This window comes from Tupaia chinensis, unplaced genomic scaffold, assembly GCF_000334495.1.
Source record: "Tupaia chinensis unplaced genomic scaffold, TupChi_1.0 Scaffold000407_4, whole genome shotgun sequence".
Taxonomy (NCBI): Eukaryota; Metazoa; Chordata; class Mammalia; order Scandentia; family Tupaiidae; genus Tupaia; species Tupaia belangeri.
Genome location: NW_006159912.1, coordinates 3,226,259 through 3,250,435, shown reverse-complemented (window position 1 = coordinate 3,250,435; position 24,177 = coordinate 3,226,259). Strand labels below are relative to the sequence as shown.

Sequence of the window (24,177 nt, the reverse complement as noted above, 5' to 3'; positions counted from 1 at the left end):
TTCTCTAGGGGTACCTGGTAATGGCAAAACCATATCCACATAAAAAGGGTCTTGGAGTCTCATCCTGGGACCTCCCTAAGCATACCAGGTGTCCATGTGAGCCTGTGATCAGGGCCAACTGAGTCTAGGGGTAGATCATGATGTGAATGAAGATCCTGCTAAGAATGCCTGCCTGCCTGCCTGTCTCTGTCTCTCTCATGGAAAAAAAAATAAAATAAAATAAAATAAATAAATAAATAAATAAAATAAAATAAAAAAAACTTTAAAACGTTCCTTGGGCTAGCAGGCAGCACAGTGGCTAAGGTGTAGAGTCCCATATGGCTGACCACGGTTCGAGTTCCAGACCTAGGAGCTTGAAAATCATGCCAGGTACATGTGTGTGCATGCCCAAAACCCTGAGGGGACAATGGAGGAGACTGGATTGCAATTTTCCATCCCCTCTAACTTTCCCTCTCTTTCTCTGGCGAGCACACATGTACTACGGCAAAAACCTTAAAAAAATTAATTAATTTAAAAAAGTTCCTCTAGATTTTATCTTTGTACTCCTGCCACCTGATACAGGCACTGACAAAGATATACCTATTACGTCCTAAAGGCTTGGAGGAAACACAAGGAAGCATTTCTAGAACCTAAGAGCTATAAGGGGTTGGATACTTGTATAAGAGGAGGGTTTCCATTTTCAGAACTGTTTAAGCAGTACAGTTTCAATCACCTCTGTCTTACTTTCATATAATCTCCTCTACCCTGAGAAGGGTGGAAATAAATAATTATTGAAAGACATCCCAAGTTAGAGCATTCAGTAAATACAGAAAGATATAATCTGATACTGTTCCCCGAAAGAAATCCTCATTAAAGTATACATATTGAAAACATTAACAGTTAAGCTTTGGAGGATATAATCTATAAATCACCTAAACTCTTTACATTACTTCTAGTATTTACAGTACCAATTAATTACAAACAAAGACCAGCAGGTGGAATGGTGGTTAAGGCTCTGGACTGCCAGCAGCGGTTCAAGTCCCAAACCTAGTGGCTTGCTTTCTCACTTTCTCGCTCTGGTCAAATTAAAATAATAATAAATTAAATATATAATTCTTTTTTAAGAAAGAAATTAATTACAAACAACTTCCAGTATATAATAGGGCTCGTATTCTATCAATATATTTCCTTCCACTCCATTTAAACCTTCTTTTCAGAGATGGTAGCCACACATATATGTAAACTCCCTCTCTTTGTCATTCTCATTGTATTACAGTTAATCTTGAAAAATCTTAAAAAGTGGTGATTGAGTTGGACGCCTACGAAATTTAATAATTGATCAATCCCTGCCTTCCTGGATGAGTAGGCAGATGACTGAACACTGGTGTCAACGTTCTCAAACATATCTAAGTGGGCACTGTTTGGCTCCTGCTTCAGTTTGTTTTAGTTGTGGTCTGACATTCTAAAGTGCTACATGGCACTCCCTTTCTTCTGTCGAGCTCTCAACATTAAAACATGACAAATTTGGTAAAAATGCTAGTTAGGTTGAGTCTTAACTTGCCTGCACTTGGTTATCTTTGTATGAATCCAAAGGTCCTTTCATTTTTATTTTATTTTCCTCTTTTGTCAATTGTCAGAGGGCATATGTGCTTGCTAGAGAGATAAAACAGAAGCCACTCTTTTTTTTTTTTGAGAGTTTTTTGCTATAGGGTGCGTGCGCTTGCCATTAAGTCAGAGAGAGACAGAGAGACAGAGAGAGAGAAATAATCCCCACACGCCCAGAAAGCGAGAAATCACCCCCCAAGGGGGAAGGCCACGCCACAATCCCTTCTTCTCCATTCTCGGAATCTTGGGCACGCACGCACATGAGCCCGGCATGAGTTTAAGCCACCGGGCCTGGGACTCGAACCACGGTCAACTACATGGGAGTCCAATGACATAGCCATTACGCTAACTGCTGGTCCCAGAAACCATTCTTAACAGCGTATGGTCATGTCACAATCCTTGTTCCTCCATTTCTCCATTCCACCAGGATTTTGTACACATATTCACCTAGTGTATTTTTCAAGCTGCTGGGGCTGGGGTTTCAATCATAATTAGCCAGGTGGGATCCAGCTCCCAATGCACAGGGCTTAACTCGTATACAACAAAACTGGGCCTTCCCTTCCCGCTCCCCCCCACCAGTTATCACTGTTTGTTTCTTAATGAGTTTTAGCTGATGTTCATGAAGAGCAGGGAGTACTTAGAACTGTGGAAGGAAATTCTGTCTAATGTGGGGCATTTCTTTTTCATACCACTCTTGGGGCCCTCTGCTGGAGAAGAAGTAAGTCTCAAACAATGCCTTTTTAACTGTGTCCTCTAGCATTAGGGAAGTGAGGCAGTTCTGTGTCACACTTCTGGGACTGTCAAGCTTCTCATGCTTGATATGTAGTAGTGACCGTGGTTTAGGATATTTTCTTTCCAGATGGTGATTGGCAGGTAAAAGAAAAAGATCTTGATAGGCAAAAGACTAGTTGGTGCCTTGTGCATAGTCTATGGGTTACAGCACAATTAACAGTTCAAGTCTTGTTGAATATTACAGGAAGCAAATACAGTCACAGCTCTGCTATTTGATGTAAGAATCTAACTTGGCGTGGGCCAACAGGTGGTGTGGTGGTTAAGGTGCTGGACATTCCCACATGGCTGACCAGAGTTTGAGTCCTAGACCTGGTGGCTTGCCTTTTCACTTTTCTTCTCTTTGTGTGTCTGTCTCTGGTCAAATGAAGATAAATGAACGAATAAATAAAATTAAATAAATAATTCTAAAAAAAAATTAAAAAAAAGAATCTAACTTGGCTTGCTGAATTCCAGTGAAAGAGAATGTACTGTTTTTAGTGGAAATTACATTTATTTGAAATTTTTCCTAAATTTTATTTATTGGAAAAATAATTCCCAATAACTGAACCATATTTGCTTCCTTATAATTTCCAGAGCCACAAAAAAGTATGTTTTATTTTTCAGAAGATAATTACCTACTTTGTACCTATCACAATACTTACAAAACAGTAGGCTTAACAAAAAACTTCACTTTTTTTTTTTTTTTTTTTAACTAAAGTATTTAGTTTGGGGCCAACAGGTGGCTTCCTGGTTAAGGCACTAGATGTCAGATGGCTACTGCATGGTTTGAATGCCAGACCTGATGGCTTAGAAAGCACAACTGCTGCACACGTGTATGTGCCCAAAATCCTGAGAGGAGAATGGAGGAGAAGGAACTGCAGTGTGGCCATCCCCTCTGAGGAGTAATTTCTCGCTTTCCCTCTATCACTCACTGGCTAGCTCATGTGCCCTATGGCAAAAAACACCTCTAAAAAATAAAAACTCTACAGTTTAAATAGCCATCATAAAAATCACTACTATATATTATTTGAATTATTCAGGTATTTTTGCTCCTAAACACACACACACACACACACACACACACACTAAGATTCAAGAGTATTAGTGAAAGAACCACTGAAAACCCTTTCTTAAAATTGGAAGTAATTTATCCATTTAAGGAATCAAAAACTTACCTAAAGATTTACTTTCTGCTGTAGTCTGTTCAAGTTCTCTGAAAGCACTGTATTTATCACCAGGCTCTATGATGGGAAGACAGAAGCTCAATTAAGGTTAGGAACACTGAGATCACAACTTAAGTAGAAAGACCCGGTTAACCAAACATGCTTAATATGGGGTATGCATATTTTACATTTTTACATAAAAGGTCACCACGTAAAACAAAGTTTTATGCAGTTTAATGAAATGCTACAGTTGTAGGCTTATGAGAATTGTTACCTCCAAATGGGACATTATTTTCAGAAGATTTGTCTGCTGCAATTCCTTTAAATACAGCATATTTATCCACTGAAGACAATGCTTTAGTTCCAGGAAGAGGCATCAACAAAGAAGGGGCACTAAAAAAGAAAGAAACATGTCTCTAAGACCAGAACAGTGAGTCCTTCCCTCAGTCAAATGGGAGCTTAGAATTTAAATGGCGAACAGGTACACAGTTAAAACTCATGGCTCTCTGCTTTAGAGACTATATATACCACTAATGATTAAAAACAACATTCTTTTCCTTGAAACTAAAGTATTAAAACAACACCTAGGCAGTAAGTTTTTCATGATGAGCTAAAGAGGGGTCAGATCCACGCTGACTATAAGCCTCTCTTTAAGTCCTAATAATACAATGGCACTGGGAAAAGATTATTAAAGAATGATGACCTCGTCATTTTAATGGAAGGTCCATAAAACTGCAAATGTGAACTGCTCTAAATATGTATACCAAAATCTTAAAATCACATTAACTTTAATATAAATTATGCTCTAAAATGGGCTCAGAGTGTAGAGGTAGAATAGTTAAGATAAAAATCCATTTATGAAATGTTGTTCAAGCCAAGATGTAAACTGTTCTTCATCACACTGCATTGCTTACTGGCAGAGGCCCATACATCTGATAAGCAGCAGCGGAGTTGATACAATTTGCATTTTTACAAGGATCACATCAGCAGTTCCAGAAGCTATCTTTGCAGAAAAACAACAATCTCTTCAAAATTAGATAAAGATACATTTGCCTGTGGACACATTTCTCGTGGGATGGAACCAGCGTAATGAGTAGTATCTGTGCAGGTAATTCTTGGAAGGCTTAAACACATACTATAAAAGCACTGCTTCCCCTCCCACCCCCCTTATCAGACCCTGGCAGCTCCCTGGAAGAACGACCTTTACATATGAATGAATACATTCCACTACCAGTTTGTGTCATTCAATACCACACAGAGAAGGTACATAAATGGGTTTCTATTGAGTTCTTTGCCCTGGAGCAAAAGTCTTTCCACAGTCATTTAAATCTTCTTATCAGTGGCCTACAAGCAAGGTAAAAACCAGGTTCTAGCATGTGCATGCTAATAGGGTCCACGATGCTATAGGACAGGGCCATCGAATATTGCAATTCCACATCACTACCAAACAGCTGCTGCGCATCTGATCTTGACAAATGTAATAGGTGATCTACACATTATAGGTAGATTTTTTAAAAAGTTCTATAAATAATTAAACTACAGCTCACTGTGCAGAAAGTTATACGGGAATAAAGGCAACTAGTGTCTTAAGAAAATATCCAGGAAATCTAATGCTTTATGATTTTTCAAAATCCTGACTTTATCTATGGTCTTTAGTTATTAATTTTTTTTTTTTTTTAATTTGCTATAGGGCACATGTTCTTGCTGGTGAAAGAGAGAAAGAGAAAGTGAGAAAGCACTACTCCTGGGGGTAAGGGGTAGGGGAGATGGCCATTCCCCTTGGGATTTGGGGTACACGAGCACTGATGCACACATGCTGGTCATGTTTTTCAAGACACAGGGTCTGGGACTGTAATACAGTGCAGTTAGCTATGGGGGATCTGGCCCCTGACTTCAGCACCACACCACTGGCTGGTCCTACCTATTGTCTTTTAACACTCATTGGTAAAAATCTTTCTATTACATGTGACATTTAATGGAATATTATTAACTAAAAACATATTCACGGGGCCAGCAGGTGGTGTAGAGGTTGGGGTGCTGGATTCCCACATGGGTTTGAGTCTTGGACCTCTCTTTTTCTCTTTCTCCCACCCTGCTCATGTTTCTCTCTGGAGAGCACACGTACCCTGTAGCAAATTAAAAACAAAATAATAATAATGATAAATAAAATTAGATAAATATTTTTAGAAAGTTATAGTCACAGAGGGACCAGCAGTTAGCATAATGGCTATGTCACTGGACTCCCAAAGAGTTGACCACGGTTCAAGTCCCGGATCCAGTGGCTTAAACTCATGCCGGGCGTGTGTGTGTGCGTGCCCAAGATCCCAAGAGGAGAATGGAGGAGAAGGGATTGTGGCGTGTCCATCCCACCTGGGGGGTGATTTCTCGCTTTCTGTCTCTGTCTCTCTCTGTCTTTCTGGCGAGCGCACGCGCCCTATAGCAAAAACCTCTCCAAAAAAAAAAAAAAAGTTATAGCCACAAAATCAGGAAAAAAGATGGAGTATCTTTAGGGTAATGAAGTTTTACTGACTGAAGACAACAACAGAAAATCTATTCAAGGCATTATGACTTGGACTGCAATTTATGAATATTGCAAGTGAGTATTTCATTCCAGTTCTTTCTCTGAAATTAACTATTTTTAAAAAAACTACTGTGTTGGCATGAGCAGATGGTGCAATGATTACGTTGCTGGACTCCTACGTAGTCAACCACAGTTTGAATCTTGGACCTGGTGGCTTAAACATTACACTGGGTCCATGTACATGCGTGCCCAAAATCCCGTTAAAAAAAAATGAAGAAGGGATTGCATTGTGGCCATAGCCCCTGGGGAGTAATTTCTCATTTACTGTCTCTGTCTCTCCAGCAATCATATGCCCTATAGCAAAAAAAAAAAAAAAAAATCCCTCTTAAAATAACAAACAAAAAAACCCCACTGTCTTCATTTACCATAAAAGTACTTATGCCAATTATATATAGTAGTTATTATCTGTCCTATACTTGAAAAGTTACTTTTTTAAGAAAACAATTATTTAATTTTATTTATCCATTCATTTATTTTAATTTGACCAGAGAGAGAAAGATACACGGAGAGAAAGTGGGAGAAGGAGGTAAAGTAAGAAAGCAAGCAACCAGGTCTGGTACTCAAACTGCATTCGGCCATGTGGGAGTGTCCAGTGCCTTAACCACTATGCCATTTGATGGTTCCCCTTGAAAAGTTATTTCTACTCTTAAATATTAACTCAAGTGAAAGGGGTACATTACTTTAAAATTTAAGGACATGTATTCTATTGAAAAGTAGGACTTAAGAATTGGCTGCTAAAAAAGTATTTTGCTTTTTCTTTAGCAAAACAATTTATGTTTTATAACCACTCCATATGGCTGAGGCAGATGATTCTACTTAGTTGCTCACTCTGCCAAATACACACATTTAAAAGGAAATCTCTTATTTTTTAATTGCCAGAAGGTGCATGTACTTGCCAGGAAGACACAGAAGGGAGAGAGAGACAGCACCTCCTGATGGGGCTCAGCCACATCGCACCCCTTCACTATTTCTGTATCTTGTCAGGATTTAGGGCATGCATGTCACATGCCTGGTGTGTTTCAAGCTTCTGGGGCCAGGACTTGAACCATAGTCAGCCATGTGAAATCTGAGTATCTCAACTGCTAGGCTATAGGGCTGGTCCTAAAAAGAACTGCTTGGATGTCAGCAAAATTAACTAACCAAACTCCTACACCTTTAACCTTTTGAATTTTTCTGATGCCCATGTCTGCTTTTTGCTTATTCTAGGCTCCCCAGTGCCTGGCATACTAAGTAGTTTCTGAATGGACAACTGGATGGTGTTGCTGTGTTCCAGACCAGCACTTTCAGTTCACACACAGCTTTGAGAAGGCAGACTCAACTGCAACCTCTCCTCTGACTCTGACATCCAGTTTAGGAAGTCCAACCAAGTTCTCAGTTGTAATAAACTATTCAGTGTCTATTACTCTAAGCCGAGAGCACCTTTCGTCTCACAACAGGATTACCACGGCAGCTGAATGTGCCCCCACACAGCGGCAAGAATCACTTTCATCATGCCGTTTCTTATTCCTAAAATGCTTCACAGATCATGTCACAATCACAATGCATCCCACAACGGGTGCCGTCCTTAACTAATACCGTTTCTCACAGACCATCAATACTCTCCAATCCATCCTAACACCTTACTTACCTTCTAATCTTCTCTGACAAATAATGCCCATTTTCTGCTTAAAAATACCACCCAGAGCGGTACACCTAGGCTTAGCTATTCATATCCTTATTTAGCAAATCTCCTTTCAAAATAAACTCACAACACAGACCACAGAGTATCATAAACTAGGGAATTCATTAAATATGTACATTTAAGGACCAATCATAACCGAGCTCTACTGACAAAGTACAGAGATAACACTAAGCTTCTTTAGAGCAGGAACTGTGGTTTTTGCCTCTGCATTTCTGGTGCCTACCCTAGTGTCTGGCATATAGAAGATGCCAAATAAATATCTGGTGAATGCATAAACAAATAATGAGTATGGAGTCTTAGATACAAGCAGAAAGTTTTTACTCAACAAAAACATGGAAGTTGTCAAGTCAGAATTCAAAGAAGAACATCTCCAAAGTATGGTTGCAAATCAAAGTTAACTGTTACGTGGAGATAATGCTACAGGAAATTGTAATACCCATATATCTCAGGTTTGGTTACCGTCTCAAAACTTTCTACACCTCCTTTTTTTTTTTTTTTTCTCTCATTTCTTCTAGGAGTGAGAAAGAGAGACAGACAAACACAGATGGGAAGACATCACCCCTAACAGGGTCCTGATGATGCAGTCTACCCCAGCCTGGGTTAGCCTTGGACCATGGGCACACATATACCTGCTAGCGTGCTCAGGGAGGCCTCCAGACGTGAACCCAAAATCTATACATGTGGGATGGTCTCATAAAGCTTTGCATCGTTCCCCTGTGCCACTGGATAACCCTACTACTCCCAAACTTTAATTTCATCTACTGAAAGTTTTTTCCCAGAGAAGCGAACTATCAATTTGACAAATTCAGCTTATAATCCACATTCAATAATATAGTCAACCAATAAACTTTTGCTAATTATATATCATGGGGTAACTGCTACATATATAAACTTTTTCCCAGTGTGAGAAAAGTCAAGTAAACCAGTAATTATAATTATATCATAGATATACATAAGGTACCCTGGCCCCAATAGTTTGAAAATTACACCAGGCCTGTGTGTGTGTGCGCGTGCGCGCCTTAACACCCCATTTAGGGGGGTGCTTTCCCTGTGTGTGTCTCTTTCTTCTCCTCTGTCTCTAAAGTGCATATGCTCTCTGGCAATACTAAAAAGAAAGATACAGAAGGCCTTTAACTCCTATTGCAGGGGGGCTTGCTGGAAAGGGATTAAGAAACACCTATATTTAGCTGATTTTTGAAATGGAACTAGAATTAACTATAGAGAGAACAGGTAAGGGTATCTCAGACTGAATGAAACAAAATATACAAAGGCTAGAACTTGAAAGAGCAAGATTATAGTCTGCCATCATTTTGGAATGGCTAAAGTATAAACAGTGGAAAAAGGCTAAGGGTCAAGAGAATAAACAAGAGCACGCAACTTTTCTTTCTTTTTTTTGTAGAGAGATTTTTGCTATAGGGTGCATGCACTGGTCAGAGAGACAGAGAGACAGAAAGCAATAAATCACTCCCTGGGGGAATGGCCAGGCTGCAATCACTCCTCTTCCATTCTCCTCCTGGGATTTTGGGCATGCAGTTTCAAGCTGCCAGGTCCAGGACTCAAACCACAGTTGACTGCATGGGAGTCCAGAAACGTAACCATTATGCCATCTGCTGATCCCGCTTTCTTTATTTAATGCCAGAGGGCACATGGTGGGCTCATCGGTGAAAGACAGAGAGAGAAAGCACACCCTAGTGAGGTGTGTTCAGACCATAATTCCTTTTCCTCCGTTTTTGTATCCGGTCAGGATTTTGGACACATGCACACATGTGCTTACCATGTTTTTCAAGCTACTGGGGCCAGGATGCAAACAAATTGGCCATGTGGGAACCACCTCCCTTAACCACAACGTTATGAGGCCAGCCACAGAGCTTTTTCCATACTAAGTAGAGTTGAGAGAGTTGACAGTGTCAAAGAAGAGAGGATGGAGCCAAGAATAAATAACCTATTTCTAGTTTAGTGACTTGATATAGTGATACCGTTCACCAAAGAGGGGAACTAAAATTTAATACATTTTTATTTGGCTCTAAGTAGGAAACAATGAATTTAATTTTATGCAGTGAATTAAGGATACCTTGGAGCATTCAGATAGGAATGTTCAGATAACAGCAGTGCATATAAATATTGTTCAAAGGAAGAGATGACTATGCATCAAGAACCTTAATACATGTGCTGATGCAGCAGCCTTGGAAAATCCAGAACTCTACGGTCACATTCCTTATGTTTCTTCTGTACGGTACTAACATGTGTTTGATGTGTTCTTTTTGTTGGAGAGGTTTTTGCTATAGGGTGTGTGCGCTTGCCAGAAAGACAGACAGAAAGCGAGAAATTACCCCCCATGGGGGATGGCCACACCACAATCCCTTCTCCATTCTCCTCTCGGGATCTTGGGCACGCACACACATGTGGCCTGCGTGAGTTTAAGTCACTTTGTCCGAGACTCGAACCGTGGTCAACTACATGGGAGTCCAGCAATGTAGTGGTTATATCACCTGCTGGTCACAGTGTTTGATGTTTTCTTAAAATCAGGATAATCTCTTTCCTTTTTTTTAATTCAAAGTGTATATGCAAGAAATCGTTAATTAAGAGACCAGGGAAATTGAGCCAGCTGGTGGCATGGTAGTTAAGATGGCTGGATCCTACGTGGCCAACTGTGTAGATGAGTCCCAGTGGTTGAAAAACACACTAGGAACATCTGTGTATGTGCCCAAAATTCTGAGAAGAGAAGGGACTGCAGCATGAACATTCATCTAAACGATGCTTTCTCACACCCTCTGCCCCTTGTCTCTGGTGTGTGCACATGTCCTATAGCAAAATTAAAAAACAAAACAAAGCAAAACAAAAAAACAGAGAGATGAGGGAAATTGCATAAACAGAAACATAGGAGAAATGGAGTATGCATTCTGACAAAAAGAGATTCCAAAATAAAAACAAGTAAATTGATATAGCTTACTCAAAGCCTAACGTATTCCACTCTGTAGAAGGAGTATCTCAATACTTAAAAAGAGAGAGAGAGATGCAAAGGTGTTGACAGTACACACTGCATCTACAGGTTGAGCTAGTACATAAAACACAGAGAAAAAGTCCATGTAACTATCTCTGCAAACAATTATCAATCTGAAGGCCTAAAAGCCACTAGTGTTAAATGTAAGAAAAACACAAACATAATTATATTTAGAGTTCCAAATTATGATTTCTGTGGAAAATCAACAGTATGTTATATCATGAAAATGTAAAACCACATGACCCTTCCTAAAAAGCTTCTTAACAGTTGAAGACCTAGATCTACTACAAAAACATGAGGTCATTACTGCACAGGTGCACTCAGCTATAAGAAATGGATTTAGTGTAGGCAAAAAAAAAAAAAAAAAAAATTGGCAAGCAGATGTGTACTGGGAGGAAATGGTAGGAACTGAAGTTTAAGGTGGACAAACAGGAGAGGACTTTGGAGAGTGAAAGGATGAACAAAGAGGAAAAATCAAGGGAAGTACGGAATAAAGAGGCCTAATTTCTCAGGGCTTTCATTGTGGATGCCTTGCTCTTAATGATTAAACAAAATGCTACGTATCTTCAACTCTTGTTCTACCTGTTTCCATGCTGGGGATTTGTTTTTGAAGAAGCAGGCAACTCCTGGAAATCAGTGAATGAGTCATCAAGGGATCCTGACTTAGTAGCATCCTGAAAATCTTGGAAGTCATCTTCTTCGGGCTTTCCCACCTAGGTTTACAGAAGGTATTTCAATAATCAATTATAATAAATTAGTAAAATAAGTACACCATGTATCTCCAACTGTCTACCTCAACAACTGCCTTTTACATTTCTCAACGTAGGTACAACTTCTAATTTAGAGTAACACCCTTTATTTATAACATCAATTTAACTTAAGGAAAAAGGATTGCTACATGACAACACCCTATTGGGTGTTTTGTATTTTTAGATGGAACCCTGTTTTGTATTTTTAGATTCTTTCTGGTACGAACTGGAAAAAAAAAACTGGTTTAAAGAGCTATATATATATTTTAAATTGCTGAATTATACTTATTGGGTTACCGAGTCCCTGCCATCTTTAAACAACAACTTGTATGTGCCTGGAAATTACAAAAATGACACAAACTCATCATAATCAGTCACATACACATATAAAGAACATACAAGGTGAACACTGGCTCCAAATCCCACACTCCAGAGATAAATACTGCTAACAGTTCATTTGTTTTATAGAAAAATAAGCTTATACCATATTGCTCTATAACTTAAAAGAATTTTAAATTATATCTAATGGACATCTTTTCATGCAGTAAATGTAGATCTATCTCACTCAGTTCAGTGATTAGTTTACCACTGCTATGGAAGAACTAAATTCATTTAGTTTTTTTCCCTCTGAGAGACATTTAGTTACTTCTAGTATTTCATGCTAACAAACAATAGTATAACAAATATCCTTGTATATCTTTGCTAATTTGAGTTTCTATTTCTGTGGGATAGATTTCCAGTAGTGTGACTGCTAAGTTAGAAGATACAGACATGCAGTGACCTGGTGCAGTGGCAGCACAACTGGACACATGGGAAAGGTCCTGGATTCACATCTTAGGCTCTCCCTGGAAGTACAGGTCGTGTACATGCCTGTGTTCTGGGCTGGCTGAGACCTGGGGTGGACTGGGGCATGACAACCCTGTAGGGGGTACCTAGCTCTCTCTCCAATGGAAAAAAAAATGCATAAACTTTGGGTGAAAAAAAAAAAAGATGTAATAGAAATGGACTGATAGAATCCTTCCTCCCTTCCTTCTCCCTTTCCTTCTAAAAAAAAAAAAAAGACATGTAGAATATTTCCTTCCTTTGAAAGCTTCCTTCCTTCTGGCCTGCCTGACTGCCTGCCTGCCTCCTTCCCGTTTTTGCCAGAGGGCATATGTGCTCACCAGAATGAACCACCCAATAGGGTGCAGTCATGTAGCAATCCTTTTTCCTCCATTTCTCCATCCTGGAAGGATTTGGGGCATGAACATGCATCCCTGTCATGTTCTATAAGCCACCAGGGCTGGGATTCAAACCATGGTTGGTCACGTGGGAACTGATCCTTCAACTACTGAGATATAGGGCTACCCAGACACGTAGAATTTTGACAGCTACTGCAAATCTACCTTCCCAAAAGATTGCACCAATAAACCTATATTTGTTGCTTCTCTCCTACATTTTCAATAACACTAAATATTATCCATTTAAAAATTTTCCTATTCTCAAAAGTAAAAAAATAAACAATTATTTTAATTTGGGATTAAACAGTCTCCTCAAAAGATACAATCTAAGAATTTAATTAGCTTTGTAAGGATAATTCTTAAAATGTATATACTAAAAAGAACCATATATCTTCAGCTAAAATTAAAACATCTTAAGAAATATTTTCATGTTTTTAAAATAACTGAATTTTATAATGTTTTAATACTGTTTAATTTTAACCTCAAGGGCCCATCGCAATCCAGCAATTTTTTCTAATTAGCCCTGGGAAAAATGTAACCCAGACTCACCCTCGTGGATTATGTGGAATATGTGTAGCTTCTCCATTTACCTGATTTGCAGGGTAAGTTGGCATGAAGCCACTGGAAGACTGGGCTGCAGCACCACCCACTGGTCCAACGAGGTTAATGCCCATGACTGGCTGTCCGAGGTTGAGGGGCATGGAAGCTGCAGGGCCTGAAGGTATCACAGTTGGCTGACTCACTGGAGTGGGCAGAGTCATAGGAAAGCCACTTAAAGTTGGAATAGGAGCTGCAGGGAATTGGTTTAAAGTATCTGGACTCATAGCAGGAACGCCTCTCTATATAGAACAGGAGGAAAATGGAAAAATTTTAGGTGACTACAAACTACATACAATCTAAATCTGGCAAAGAGAGAAGTGACCTAAACATCAAATCTGTAGCTTTCATGAGTTTCCACTCTGACTCTTCCAAAACTTACGAATTTGATACAAAAGTATCACTTAAGATGGCGACACTTCTGAGACACGAGTCACACTTCTGAGACACGAGTCGTTAGGCAATTTCACTGAAAACATGAGCATGTCCTCACACAAACCTGGGTAGCTCGGCCTACTATACACCTGGGTTATGTAGTATAGCCTCTTAGAATCTTAACAACTGAAACATCGTTACATAGCACATGCCTGTACATAGCAAAGAAATGGCCAACATTTTCTCTCTGACAAGTGCAGTGAATTTGCTATAATCAAATTATTCAACATGATTTTATAATAAAATGTGTTATAAGACCGAGAATACTTTATGTATAATTAAGGAATTTTAAACACAGTCTTCAAAGGACAGAAATCTTACCTATTACTAACTTTCAAGTCCAGAAGGAATACACCAAGGCCAGAGAATAATTTAAATGGTCTTTAAACAAAGGAACAATTTGGTGTAGTATGTAAATCATATAAACTGTCCATTTTTGAAGCACTGTATCTGGACAGTGATATACATCTTAACATACAAGGAATTCTGCAATGTCGTAGTGAAAGAGGATTCACAGCTTTTCAATATTTGTGAAAAAGTTACTAGATCTAACTTAAGAAATATTGCCTACCTGTGTTACTGCTATCATGGCGAGAACAGTATAGAGTTCTTCTTTAGTAAGTTTGCCAGGGGTAGTTCGATTAGCTAAGGCCCATATCTGTCCAAGAGTTTCCCTGGGAAGTCCAGATGACATCAGAATGGGATAAAGTTTAGCAGTATCTATTCCAGTTGGAGTCATGGTGGTCTCTAAAATTTTCTTATAGGCATCTATTAAAGAAAAGACCATATTACAAATGTAAACACGTTATAAGTAACTGATTTATTTTGTTGTCATTGTTGGTATACAAGAATAATCTTAAATTAAATTGCTTTAAAAGAACTCAAGTCACATCAGGGTTTTGAATTGTAAAGATATTTAAGTAGAAATAATCAGTAGGCAATAGGGAGGATCTGGAACTTAGAAGAGATGTTGGAAGTTGGCCCTGAAGATGAAGATTTAGAGCTGACATAAGATAAAGTCTTATAATTCAGCAGAAGACTGAAATGGTAAGATGGAGGTGGGATAAGCAGATGCTTTGGGGTTTAGAGAAGCTGTAGAGCAATGATGGTGGGAACAGTTAAAAAAATAGCAATGGGAAGCAAGAATTATACCAATGCCTCCTTTCTCTTGGCACAGTAAACAGGAGGCTCTGAGAGAGAAAAGTACTGGAGAAGGTGCTTTGCAAATACAGCCTTCAGGTAAAGACCTGGTACAGTGAAGGTGAGGACAAGCATTTGAAAAAAAAAAAAGGCATTTAAAAAAAAGGGAGGGACTGCTAGTAAATTTTTTTTAAGTCTTTTTGAAAAAAAGAATTATTTAATTCCATTTGTTATTATTATTTTTTTAATTTAACCAGACAGAGACAGAGAGAGAGAAAGAGAAAGTGAGAAAGTAAGTCACCAGACCCGGTACTCAAACCATGGTCGGCCATGTGGGAATCCAGCACCCTTATCCACCATGCCACCTGCCGTCCCCATGCTGGTGAATTTTTCACAGCAACATCGAGCTTTGAAAGGAGAACATGGGATGTACTTAGACAATTATTTGCTGTTTATATGAAATTCAAACTTAATGGGCATTCTGTGTATTTATATGCTAAGTCTGGCAAGCTTAGTTAGAGGGACTGAAAATGAGTGTGAGTAGGGCTAGTGAAGAAGAAACGAGAAAAAATAAGAAAAAAATGTTTAAAACAAAAATTTCACATCTAGGGACCAGCAGATAGAGTAATGGCTACATCACTGGACTCCCATGTAGTCGATTGTGGTTTGAGTCCTGGACCCAGTGGTTTAAACTCACTCCGGGTGCGTGTGTGTGTGTGTGTGTGTGTGTGCGTGCCCAAGATCCTGAGAGGAGAATGGAGGAGAAGGGATTGTGACGTGGCCCAAGATCCTGAGAGGAGAATGGAGGAGAAGGGATTGTGACGTGGCCATCCCCCCTGGGGGGTGATTTCTTGCTTTCTGTCTCTCTGTCTGGCGAGCGCATGCGCCCCATAGGAAAACCTCTCAAAAAAAAAAATTTTGCATCTAGGATAAACATGGGTTATGGATGAGTGGGTTGGCCATAAAAACACATTTGACTAAGAAAGTATGCATACGTGTATGTTTGGAGGGAGGAGGGACAAAGAAACACAACCTGGCAGGATATGGATAAAACAAAACGTACTACCTAGATTTTGTTTACTTATTTGGCTTGCAGATTGAGAGAAAGAGGAAAAAACACAAACTGTCTAACTATAGCTAGAAGAAAATCTATTGTTTTTATGTACAACTGAAGTCTCATATGTTTCAACAATAATTAGCCTTTCAATCTGTGATTATGTGATAATGATACAAAATAGACATTAACAGTTTCTTACAAAACTGTTGAAGACACAGAACAAGTGTTTGAAAAAAGGAAGGGCTTACACTTAACTTTAGCTTAAATTAACTTCTTAACTTTGGCCTATGACCAACCCAGAAAACTGGTCTAATAAAAATCACCTTTTGTTTTCAAGGCGTTAGTAAAGTACAGTAAGTAAAAGAAGTTAAAATCAGCTACTACTTGAACAGTCTCTTTTCAGTGCACATCAGTCATGGCTTAGACTACCTCCTCATGCCAACTGAGTACTATCACAAAATGCATTTCTGGGCTCGGTAGCAGTAACATAAATAAAAGAAAAAGTAGACATCACCTTCCTATGTAGAAAAAGACACCTCCTGGTCTTTTACTTCATACACTATCGTATGACGAGTAAGTCATAAAACAATATCAAAAAAATCATTAAGAGTTCAGAAAATGATATTAAACATATTAGTAAAATCCTTGATTTTACTCTGAAATAAGTATTGGATGTCTTTTAAAGGATGATAAATCTATAAAAATGCTTTTAGAAATAAAAGTATATGGTAATGACTATTTTGAAGCAAAATATTCCTCTTGCATTTATATGGTTAAATAAGGCAGTCACAAGAACCACTAGATTCATTAATTTTCTGTATTCTCTCAGAAAAAGAGAAAAGTGACAATTCCTTCTGTATGTTCTGTCACTACAACAGTAAATATTTACAGTTACATTTACAATACCTAAAGCAAAATATCCAGATGGGAAACCTGGGCAATGAAGTTTTATTTACCTGGAACCAAACTCTCATTATAAATCCAAGGAGGCATTCTGGGCTGCACGGGATCCTGCGAGGGAAATACCCCCATGCCTAGAAGATAAGAAACACTGATGTCCATAGGGGCCATGTACATGAGAAAATCACAGAGTCATGTTGTTTTTTTATAAAGAAAAGCACTGGCTGGATATACCAAGGAAAACAAAAAGTCACCAATACAATGAAAACACTGGTTTTTTGAATAACTCTTGTACATTAACTATGTCCTAATGAGTAAATTAATGTACCAAATGCATATTCTGAAGTTTATATGAGGCTTGTGCCATTTCACACTGATTATGAATTAAAGGGAAAAAACATGATAGACGACAGTTTTTAAATTATCTATGTGAAAAATACAATTGCCTAAGTTTTACCTGTAGCTTTTAATAACACATCTTTACAAATTCTGATTTTTGAATATGATATTGCTGCCTTATGTATAAGATTTTGGAAGCTTCTCTATCCTGTAAAATATCCACCAAAAGTTTGCCTTCCAGGCTGTCCATATTCGAATCCATCTCTGTAGCTGAATTTATAAAATTTATTTATTTTTTTGGCAGCAGTACGTGTGATTTATTTCAAAGGAAGAGAAGCTATATTCTCATTGGTGACTTTTCCAGTTATATTTAAAATTTCAACCTTTATGGGAACATAAAGGATAAAGGGAAAAAAAGGAAAGCTTTTATAAAATAAAAAGAAAGGAAGTTTTAAACCAGGAATGATTCTGATTAAGAAAATTTAAAAATCATTTCTTGAAAGGAGTAACAGTGTACTGAAAGAATTCAGAGCAAAATCTTAGGGGTTAATTGGAGACAGATACGCATTAAATATATTTTAAGCAAAACCGGGATTAGCGAAATCAAGCAGGATTCACTTTAAGATTAATGCTTAAGGTGTTAGCACTGGAGCGACATTTGGTTAAACAAATTTTTGCTGAATGCTTCATGGGCTCACCACTCTCTTCAATGGACAGGTTTTGGTCTGAAGTCTTTTCTGCCTCTGCAGTGGTGGTACCACTTACACATCCATCTACCGCAACCCCGTTATTGGCCGTTAAACTGGGATAGTTCTTACTGGAACCTGGGCCTAGAGCTTTGCGCCCAACTTCAGAAGTATTTAAGTTAATTTGTTCCTGCCCAGATGTATTTATATCACAAGATACTAGGAGCTTCTCATCCAAGGAAGGGCCTAAACAAACAGCATGAAGGATTATTTGTATGTAACTGTACACTTCTAATCTTTTCAATCATCCACTGCCACCCCCATATTCCAAAGGGAAGGCACTGCCACATATAACGTAAAATTTTAAATACACCGATCACCATACATTTGTACAGGACTTGAGAGACTTAGAAATGTTAGACAACTTATATACTCATATCTATTGAGAGTCTCAAAAATTCTATGAGAGAGTAAAAAGACTAATGTCGTGGAAGAACACTACCTTAGAAATCTGATGACCTATATGAGACATATAGGTCACTGAGTACTGGAAAGACCTCAGGCCAGTGACATCATCTCTGGGTCTGTTTCCATATGTGTTACGTGAAGAGGTTTGGACTAAGTACATTCTACCAAGCTCTCTCCCAACACTCTACTATGCCTTATAATAGATTGTGCAGCTGCCCCTGTTATTTCATTTCACAGATGATAAAAACGTAGATATAGAAATGTTCGAATATTAATCTAAGGACAAACGGACAGAAATGGACCACATGGAAAGTTTATGCCCCCAAGTGCTGTCACTGAACCAGGAAAAACACTTCATAATTATTTATATTGCTAGCAAGTGCTTGCACTTGTTGGAGAGGGAAGGAAAGTAAGAAAGCATCTCTCAGAGGGGATGGCCACACAGTGATCCCTTCTCCTCCATTTCTCCTTCTTTTGAGATTTTGGACACATGCACATGTACCTGGCATGTTTTTCAAGCTGTTGGGTCGAGGATCAAACTGTGCAGTCAGCCATGCGAGATCCAGCTGTCTTAACCACCATACCATAACAGAATGACCCAGGAAAAGCACTTTCTTTTTTTTAAGTTTTTTTGCATGTGTTAGCCAGAGAGGGAGAAAAAGGAGGAGAGAAGGAAAGCGAGAAATCACCACCTAGGGGCATGGCCACCCACAGTTCCTTCTCTTCCATTCTCCTTTCAAGATTTTAGACACACACACACACACACACACACACACACACACACACACACACGAGTGCCTGGCATAATTTTCAAATTGCCACTTCCAGACTCCAACCAAGGAGTCGGTCGTGTGGGATACAATGCCTAACCTTCTGCGCCACCTGCTGGCCCAGAATAACACTTTCTAAAGTAGTTTTCCCTAGCTCATTATTCTTAAGAAAATAGTGTCTATGATTTCCATAAAACAAGAATAATCTTTTTAAGAAACCAGTTTTTTTTAAAGTTCTAAGGCAGCTTAAAGGTTTAATTCACTTTTGCAAAATATGAAGACCTCAGAAGTTAACGTTTAGACTCTTGGAGCCAGCAAGTGGCATGGCAGTTAAGGCACTAGACTCCTAATGGCTGACTGGCTTTGAGTCCTTGACTGGATGGCTTGTTTTTCCACTTTTTTCTCTCTCTCCTTTTCTCTCTCTCTCTCTCATGAGCACACATATCCTACAGCAAACTAAAAGTAATAATAATAAATTAAAATAAATCATTCTTAAAAATAATCTTGGGCCAGCAAGTAGCATGATAGGGTGGCTGGATTCCACATGGCTAAATGCACAGTTGAGTCCTGGACCGGTGGCATGAAAAACATGCCAGGCATATATTTGTGTGTATGTGTGCCCAAAATCTGGAAAGCAGAAATGGCAGAGAAGGGACAGCAGTTTGGCTATCACTTTCTCTGTCTCTCTTCAGCAAGCACATGTACCCTCTAATCTAGCAAGTAAAAAAAAAAAAATTTAGGCTCTTATTTTGGTACATTTCAATAGTACTCTTACATTCATGTACACATTTCTTTGACAATGTCACTATATTATTCTACTTATATAATAGAAATAACTTATTCTAGAGTATATTAAGAACATTTTCATTAATAGTACTAGGAGTTACCTGCTTTTTGTACACTGTGTGAGGCTGAAGCAGTAGAGGAATAAGGAATTTGCCCAGGGACACCATGTAAGGCAAAAGACACTGGAATCTGACCTGGAGGGAGAGGCTGGGCCCCAGCCTTCTGTATATGCAACTGGCCAAGTGGGGTGGTGGGATGTAAAGACTGAAAGGGCTGGGACATGGAAGAAGGCCCACATGTGGGAACTTCAACAGGCCCCTGCATAAAGTCACTGAATTCTTCTTCGTCAAGAAAGGCAGGTGATGGGGAGACAGTTTTAGTAGAATGAGATGATGTGGGACAATCTGTAAAATGGAAAATGGCAATGAAACACACAGAACTGAAAATCAACAGGGAAAAAGAAATTAAGATGTAGTACAATTCCAAAAGAATACACTGAAACATGAAGAGTGGAAGTAAATAAGAAATAACAAGTAACAATAGTCCGATGGATTGCACAATGCATGCAAAACACACCTACCTTGGTATCTATTTACACAATTTCATGTCTTTTTTTTTTACTTTTTTTGGAGAGATTTTCGCTACAGGGCGCATGCGCTCACCAGACAGACAGAGACAGAGAAACAGCGAGAAATCACCCCCCAGGGGGGATGGTCACGCTGCAATTCCTTCTCCTCTCGGGATCTTGGGCATGCACGCACACGCGCCCGGCGTGAGTTTTAAGCCACTGGGTCCGGGACGCGAACCGCGGTCGACTACATGGGAATCCAGCGACATAGCCATTACGCTAACTGCTGGTTCCCACAATTTCATGTCTTTTTAAAGGAGGTTTGTATTGTTATTTTCTATTTGGTTCAAAAACAGAAAAATATAAAATTCCCAATTTGTTTTTTTCTTTTATCAGGCTAATGTTAATTTTTTCCCTGAGAACACTAGTAATTTACATCAAAATGGCGATATTTGGGGCCAGTCAGTGGCATGGTGGTTGAGGCTCGGTACTACCTCCTGGCCAACTGTAGTTCAAGGCTCAGAGCTGGTGACTTGCTTTTCTACTTTCTCTCTCTCTCTCTGGTCAAATTAAAATACTACTAATAATAAATTAAATAAAATAAATAATTCTTTTAAAAAGTGTGATAATTTCTGAAAGCCAAAAATTATCTGTTTATCTGGATAATATTCTGTCAAACAAACATATGTCAATATATTGATATATATAAAAGCTTACCACATGCTGCTAAATACATTTTGGACAGACAATACACTTTGGTAATCAGATTTTGTTATTTAACACAAATTTATCATTTCTGATATATAACGCTGATCCACAAGCTTTACATAGATCATATTTCAATTAAGTTACCACATGAGAAATGAAAAACAAAAGGACATTAAACACATTATCAAGGTGATATTTTCTTATGAAGAGTATCAAAACTGGGACACCGTAAAGTGCTAATGAAGTTCAACAGTCAATTTAAGAAAGTAAACCTTGACTAAGGACTGTGTTTAAAAGATTTTTGGGGGACTAGCAGTTAGTGTAATGGCTATGTTGCTGGACTCCTATGTAGTCGACCGCGGTTCAAGTCCTGGACCCGGTGGCTTAAACTTACACTGGGCGCGTGTGTGTGCGTGCCTGAGATCCCGAGAGGCGAATGGAGGAGAAGAGATTGCGGTGTGGCCATTCCCCCTGCAGGGTGATTCCTCACTTTCTCTCTGTCTCTATCTGTCTGGCGAGTGCATGCACCCTATAGCAAAAATCTCCCCCCCCCCCCCCAAAAAAAAGATCTTTGCCAATAAATGACATAAAAATCACTGTGGCTTTTTATTGTTAAATGTGAGATTTGCTGGGGCCAGCAGATGGCATAATGGTTACGTCACTGGACTCCCACGTGGTCAACAGTGGTTCAAATCCTGGACCCAGTGGCTTGAAGCTCAAGCCGCGTACATGTGTGTGTGTGTGCCCAGAATCCTGAGAGGAGAATGGAAGAGACAGGACTGTGATGTGGCCATCCCCTGAGGGGTGATTTCTCACTTTCTGTCTCTCTGGAGAGTGCACATGCCTCACAGTAAAAATCTCTTTACAAAAAAAAAAAAAAAATGTGAGATTCACTTATGTAATAAACCTGCTCTATACAGGCTACATTTAATACGAAGCTCATCGGTAATACTATTTAGAAATATCTACTTTTCTTTATTCGTGACAGAGCACATGCATGTGAGAGAGGGGGAGATGAGTACCCTTCACAGAGTCTGGTCATGTATGATCCCCTCCTCCCAGTCCTCCAGCCCATGTGATCTTGGGTACCTGTACATGCGCCAGGGATTGGAACCATGGCCCCTGTGTGGGATCAAGCTTCTCCTGATCAGCACATTACCATGATGCCATGGAGCAGGTCCAATAAACTATTGTTACTTCTTCATATTTTTAATGCCTCTGAATTCCTTTAACAGTTACTAAAGTCTAATGTCACAAGAGCTGTCTTTTTTTATTAAATGGGGACACTACATTTACTATACTCTGGTTAATAGAGCTATTGGCTAATGGATTCAAAATTACAGTTAGAAGAGGAGTAAGTTCTAGTGTTCTATGGTATAAAAAGATTAGTACAGTTAACAATAACAGTATACTTCTGAAGAGCTAAAAGAGAGGATTTTGAATGCTCCTGAAACAAAGTAATGATGTTTGAAATGATGAATACACTAATTACCTGGATCTGTTCATTACGCAATGTATTGATGTACTGAAAAATCACAGTACTCCATAAATATGTGCAATCATTATGTGTCAATTAAGAAGAAATGGAAAAGAAAAAATGGGGATACTACATGCTTATTATGTCTCTTTAGAATCAATGACATAGAATCTGGAAGCACTAAACATTCTATGAAAAATACAAAATGAATATGCAAAATTACTGCTTTAATTATTTTGCTTAAACAAGAGAAAGCCACAGGCTAGCCAGGTGGTGTGGTGGTTAAGGTGGTTGGATCCCAAATGGTCAACTGCGTGGTTTAAGTCCTGGACCCAGTGGCTTGAAAAATACACAGTGCATGTGTATGTGTGTGTGTGTGTGTGTGTGTGTGTGTGTATCCAAAGTTTCCAGAGGAGAACAGAGAAGGGACTGTGGCATGGTCACCCTCCCAGGGGTGCTTTTTCACTTTTTCTCTCTCCTGCAAGTGCATGGGCCTTATGGTAAATTAAAAAGAAAAGAAAAAGCCATGCCATATTAAATTTCAAGCTCTTAAAAATAGTTACAAAGAGTTTGCATCTAGGTTTTCATCCTTTGAATTTTTTTTTTAATGGACCCTATTTACTAGCAATATGCTGCAAAGGTAAACCAATGCTTCTTTACATTTATTTGGCTGGGACTATAATTCCATGTGATATATATTTTGGTTCAGAAACACCTGAAGCTACACATATAATAAATAAGAATAAAAACTATATGATATAATTTGTATATTCAATTTATAATTTTCTTTATCATTATTATTTTAAAATTTACTATAGGGCACATGTGCTCACCAGCGAGAGACAGAGAGAAAAAGGGAGGAAGCAAACCAGAAGGTCTGACACTTGAACCACAGTGGGCCATGTGAGAGAACAGCACCTTAACCATCATAGTACCTGTTGGTCCCTGTATATTAAATATTTTAAGATTAACAGTTTATAAGGGAAAACTTAAAAATGCCTTTGATGGCAAAAAAAAAAAAAAGCTGTAAGTTATTTTTATATATGTGGGATTTTCAAAAAGTTCATGAAAAATATGTATTATGAAAACTCTACGGAGGCTGGCAGGTGGTATGGTGGTTAAAGGGCTAGACTCCCACATGGCTGATCACTGTTCAAGTTCAGACCTAGTGTCTTGTATTCTTACTTTCACTTTCTCTTTCTCTCTCTCTGTTTCTCTCTGGTCAAAATAAAACAAATAAGTAAAATAAATGATTCTAAAAAAAGAAAAGAAAGAAAACACTATGTATGAATTTCAAAATATTTTGCACCAGGACCAGCAGTTGGCAGAATGCCTATGTCACTGGAATCCCATGTAGTCGACCGCTATTTGAGTCCCAGACCTGGTGGCTTAAACTCACACCGAGTGTGTGTGCTCGTGTGCCCAAGATTCCAAGAGGAGAAAGGAGAAGGGATTGTGGTGTGGCCATCCCCTCTGGGGAGTGATTTCTTGCTTTC

General features: G+C 38.8%; 1 protein-coding gene across 1 annotated transcript in view; it reads right to left on the bottom strand.

The window, feature by feature from the left end:
* The window catches only part of SYNRG (synergin gamma), a gene marked incomplete at its 5' end in the record, with an annotated part of 105,990 nt that overhangs the window by 65,249 nt on the left and 16,564 nt on the right, over nt 1–24,177 (bottom strand). The window contains 8 exon segments of the mRNA XM_014590120.2: nt 3,531–3,596; nt 3,793–3,911; nt 11,364–11,494; nt 13,341–13,589; nt 14,354–14,550; nt 16,936–17,013; nt 17,917–18,150; nt 20,030–20,332. Of these exon segments, the coding sequence (XP_014445606.1) occupies nt 3,531–3,596; nt 3,793–3,911; nt 11,364–11,494; nt 13,341–13,589; nt 14,354–14,550; nt 16,936–17,013; nt 17,917–18,150; nt 20,030–20,332 (1,377 nt within the window).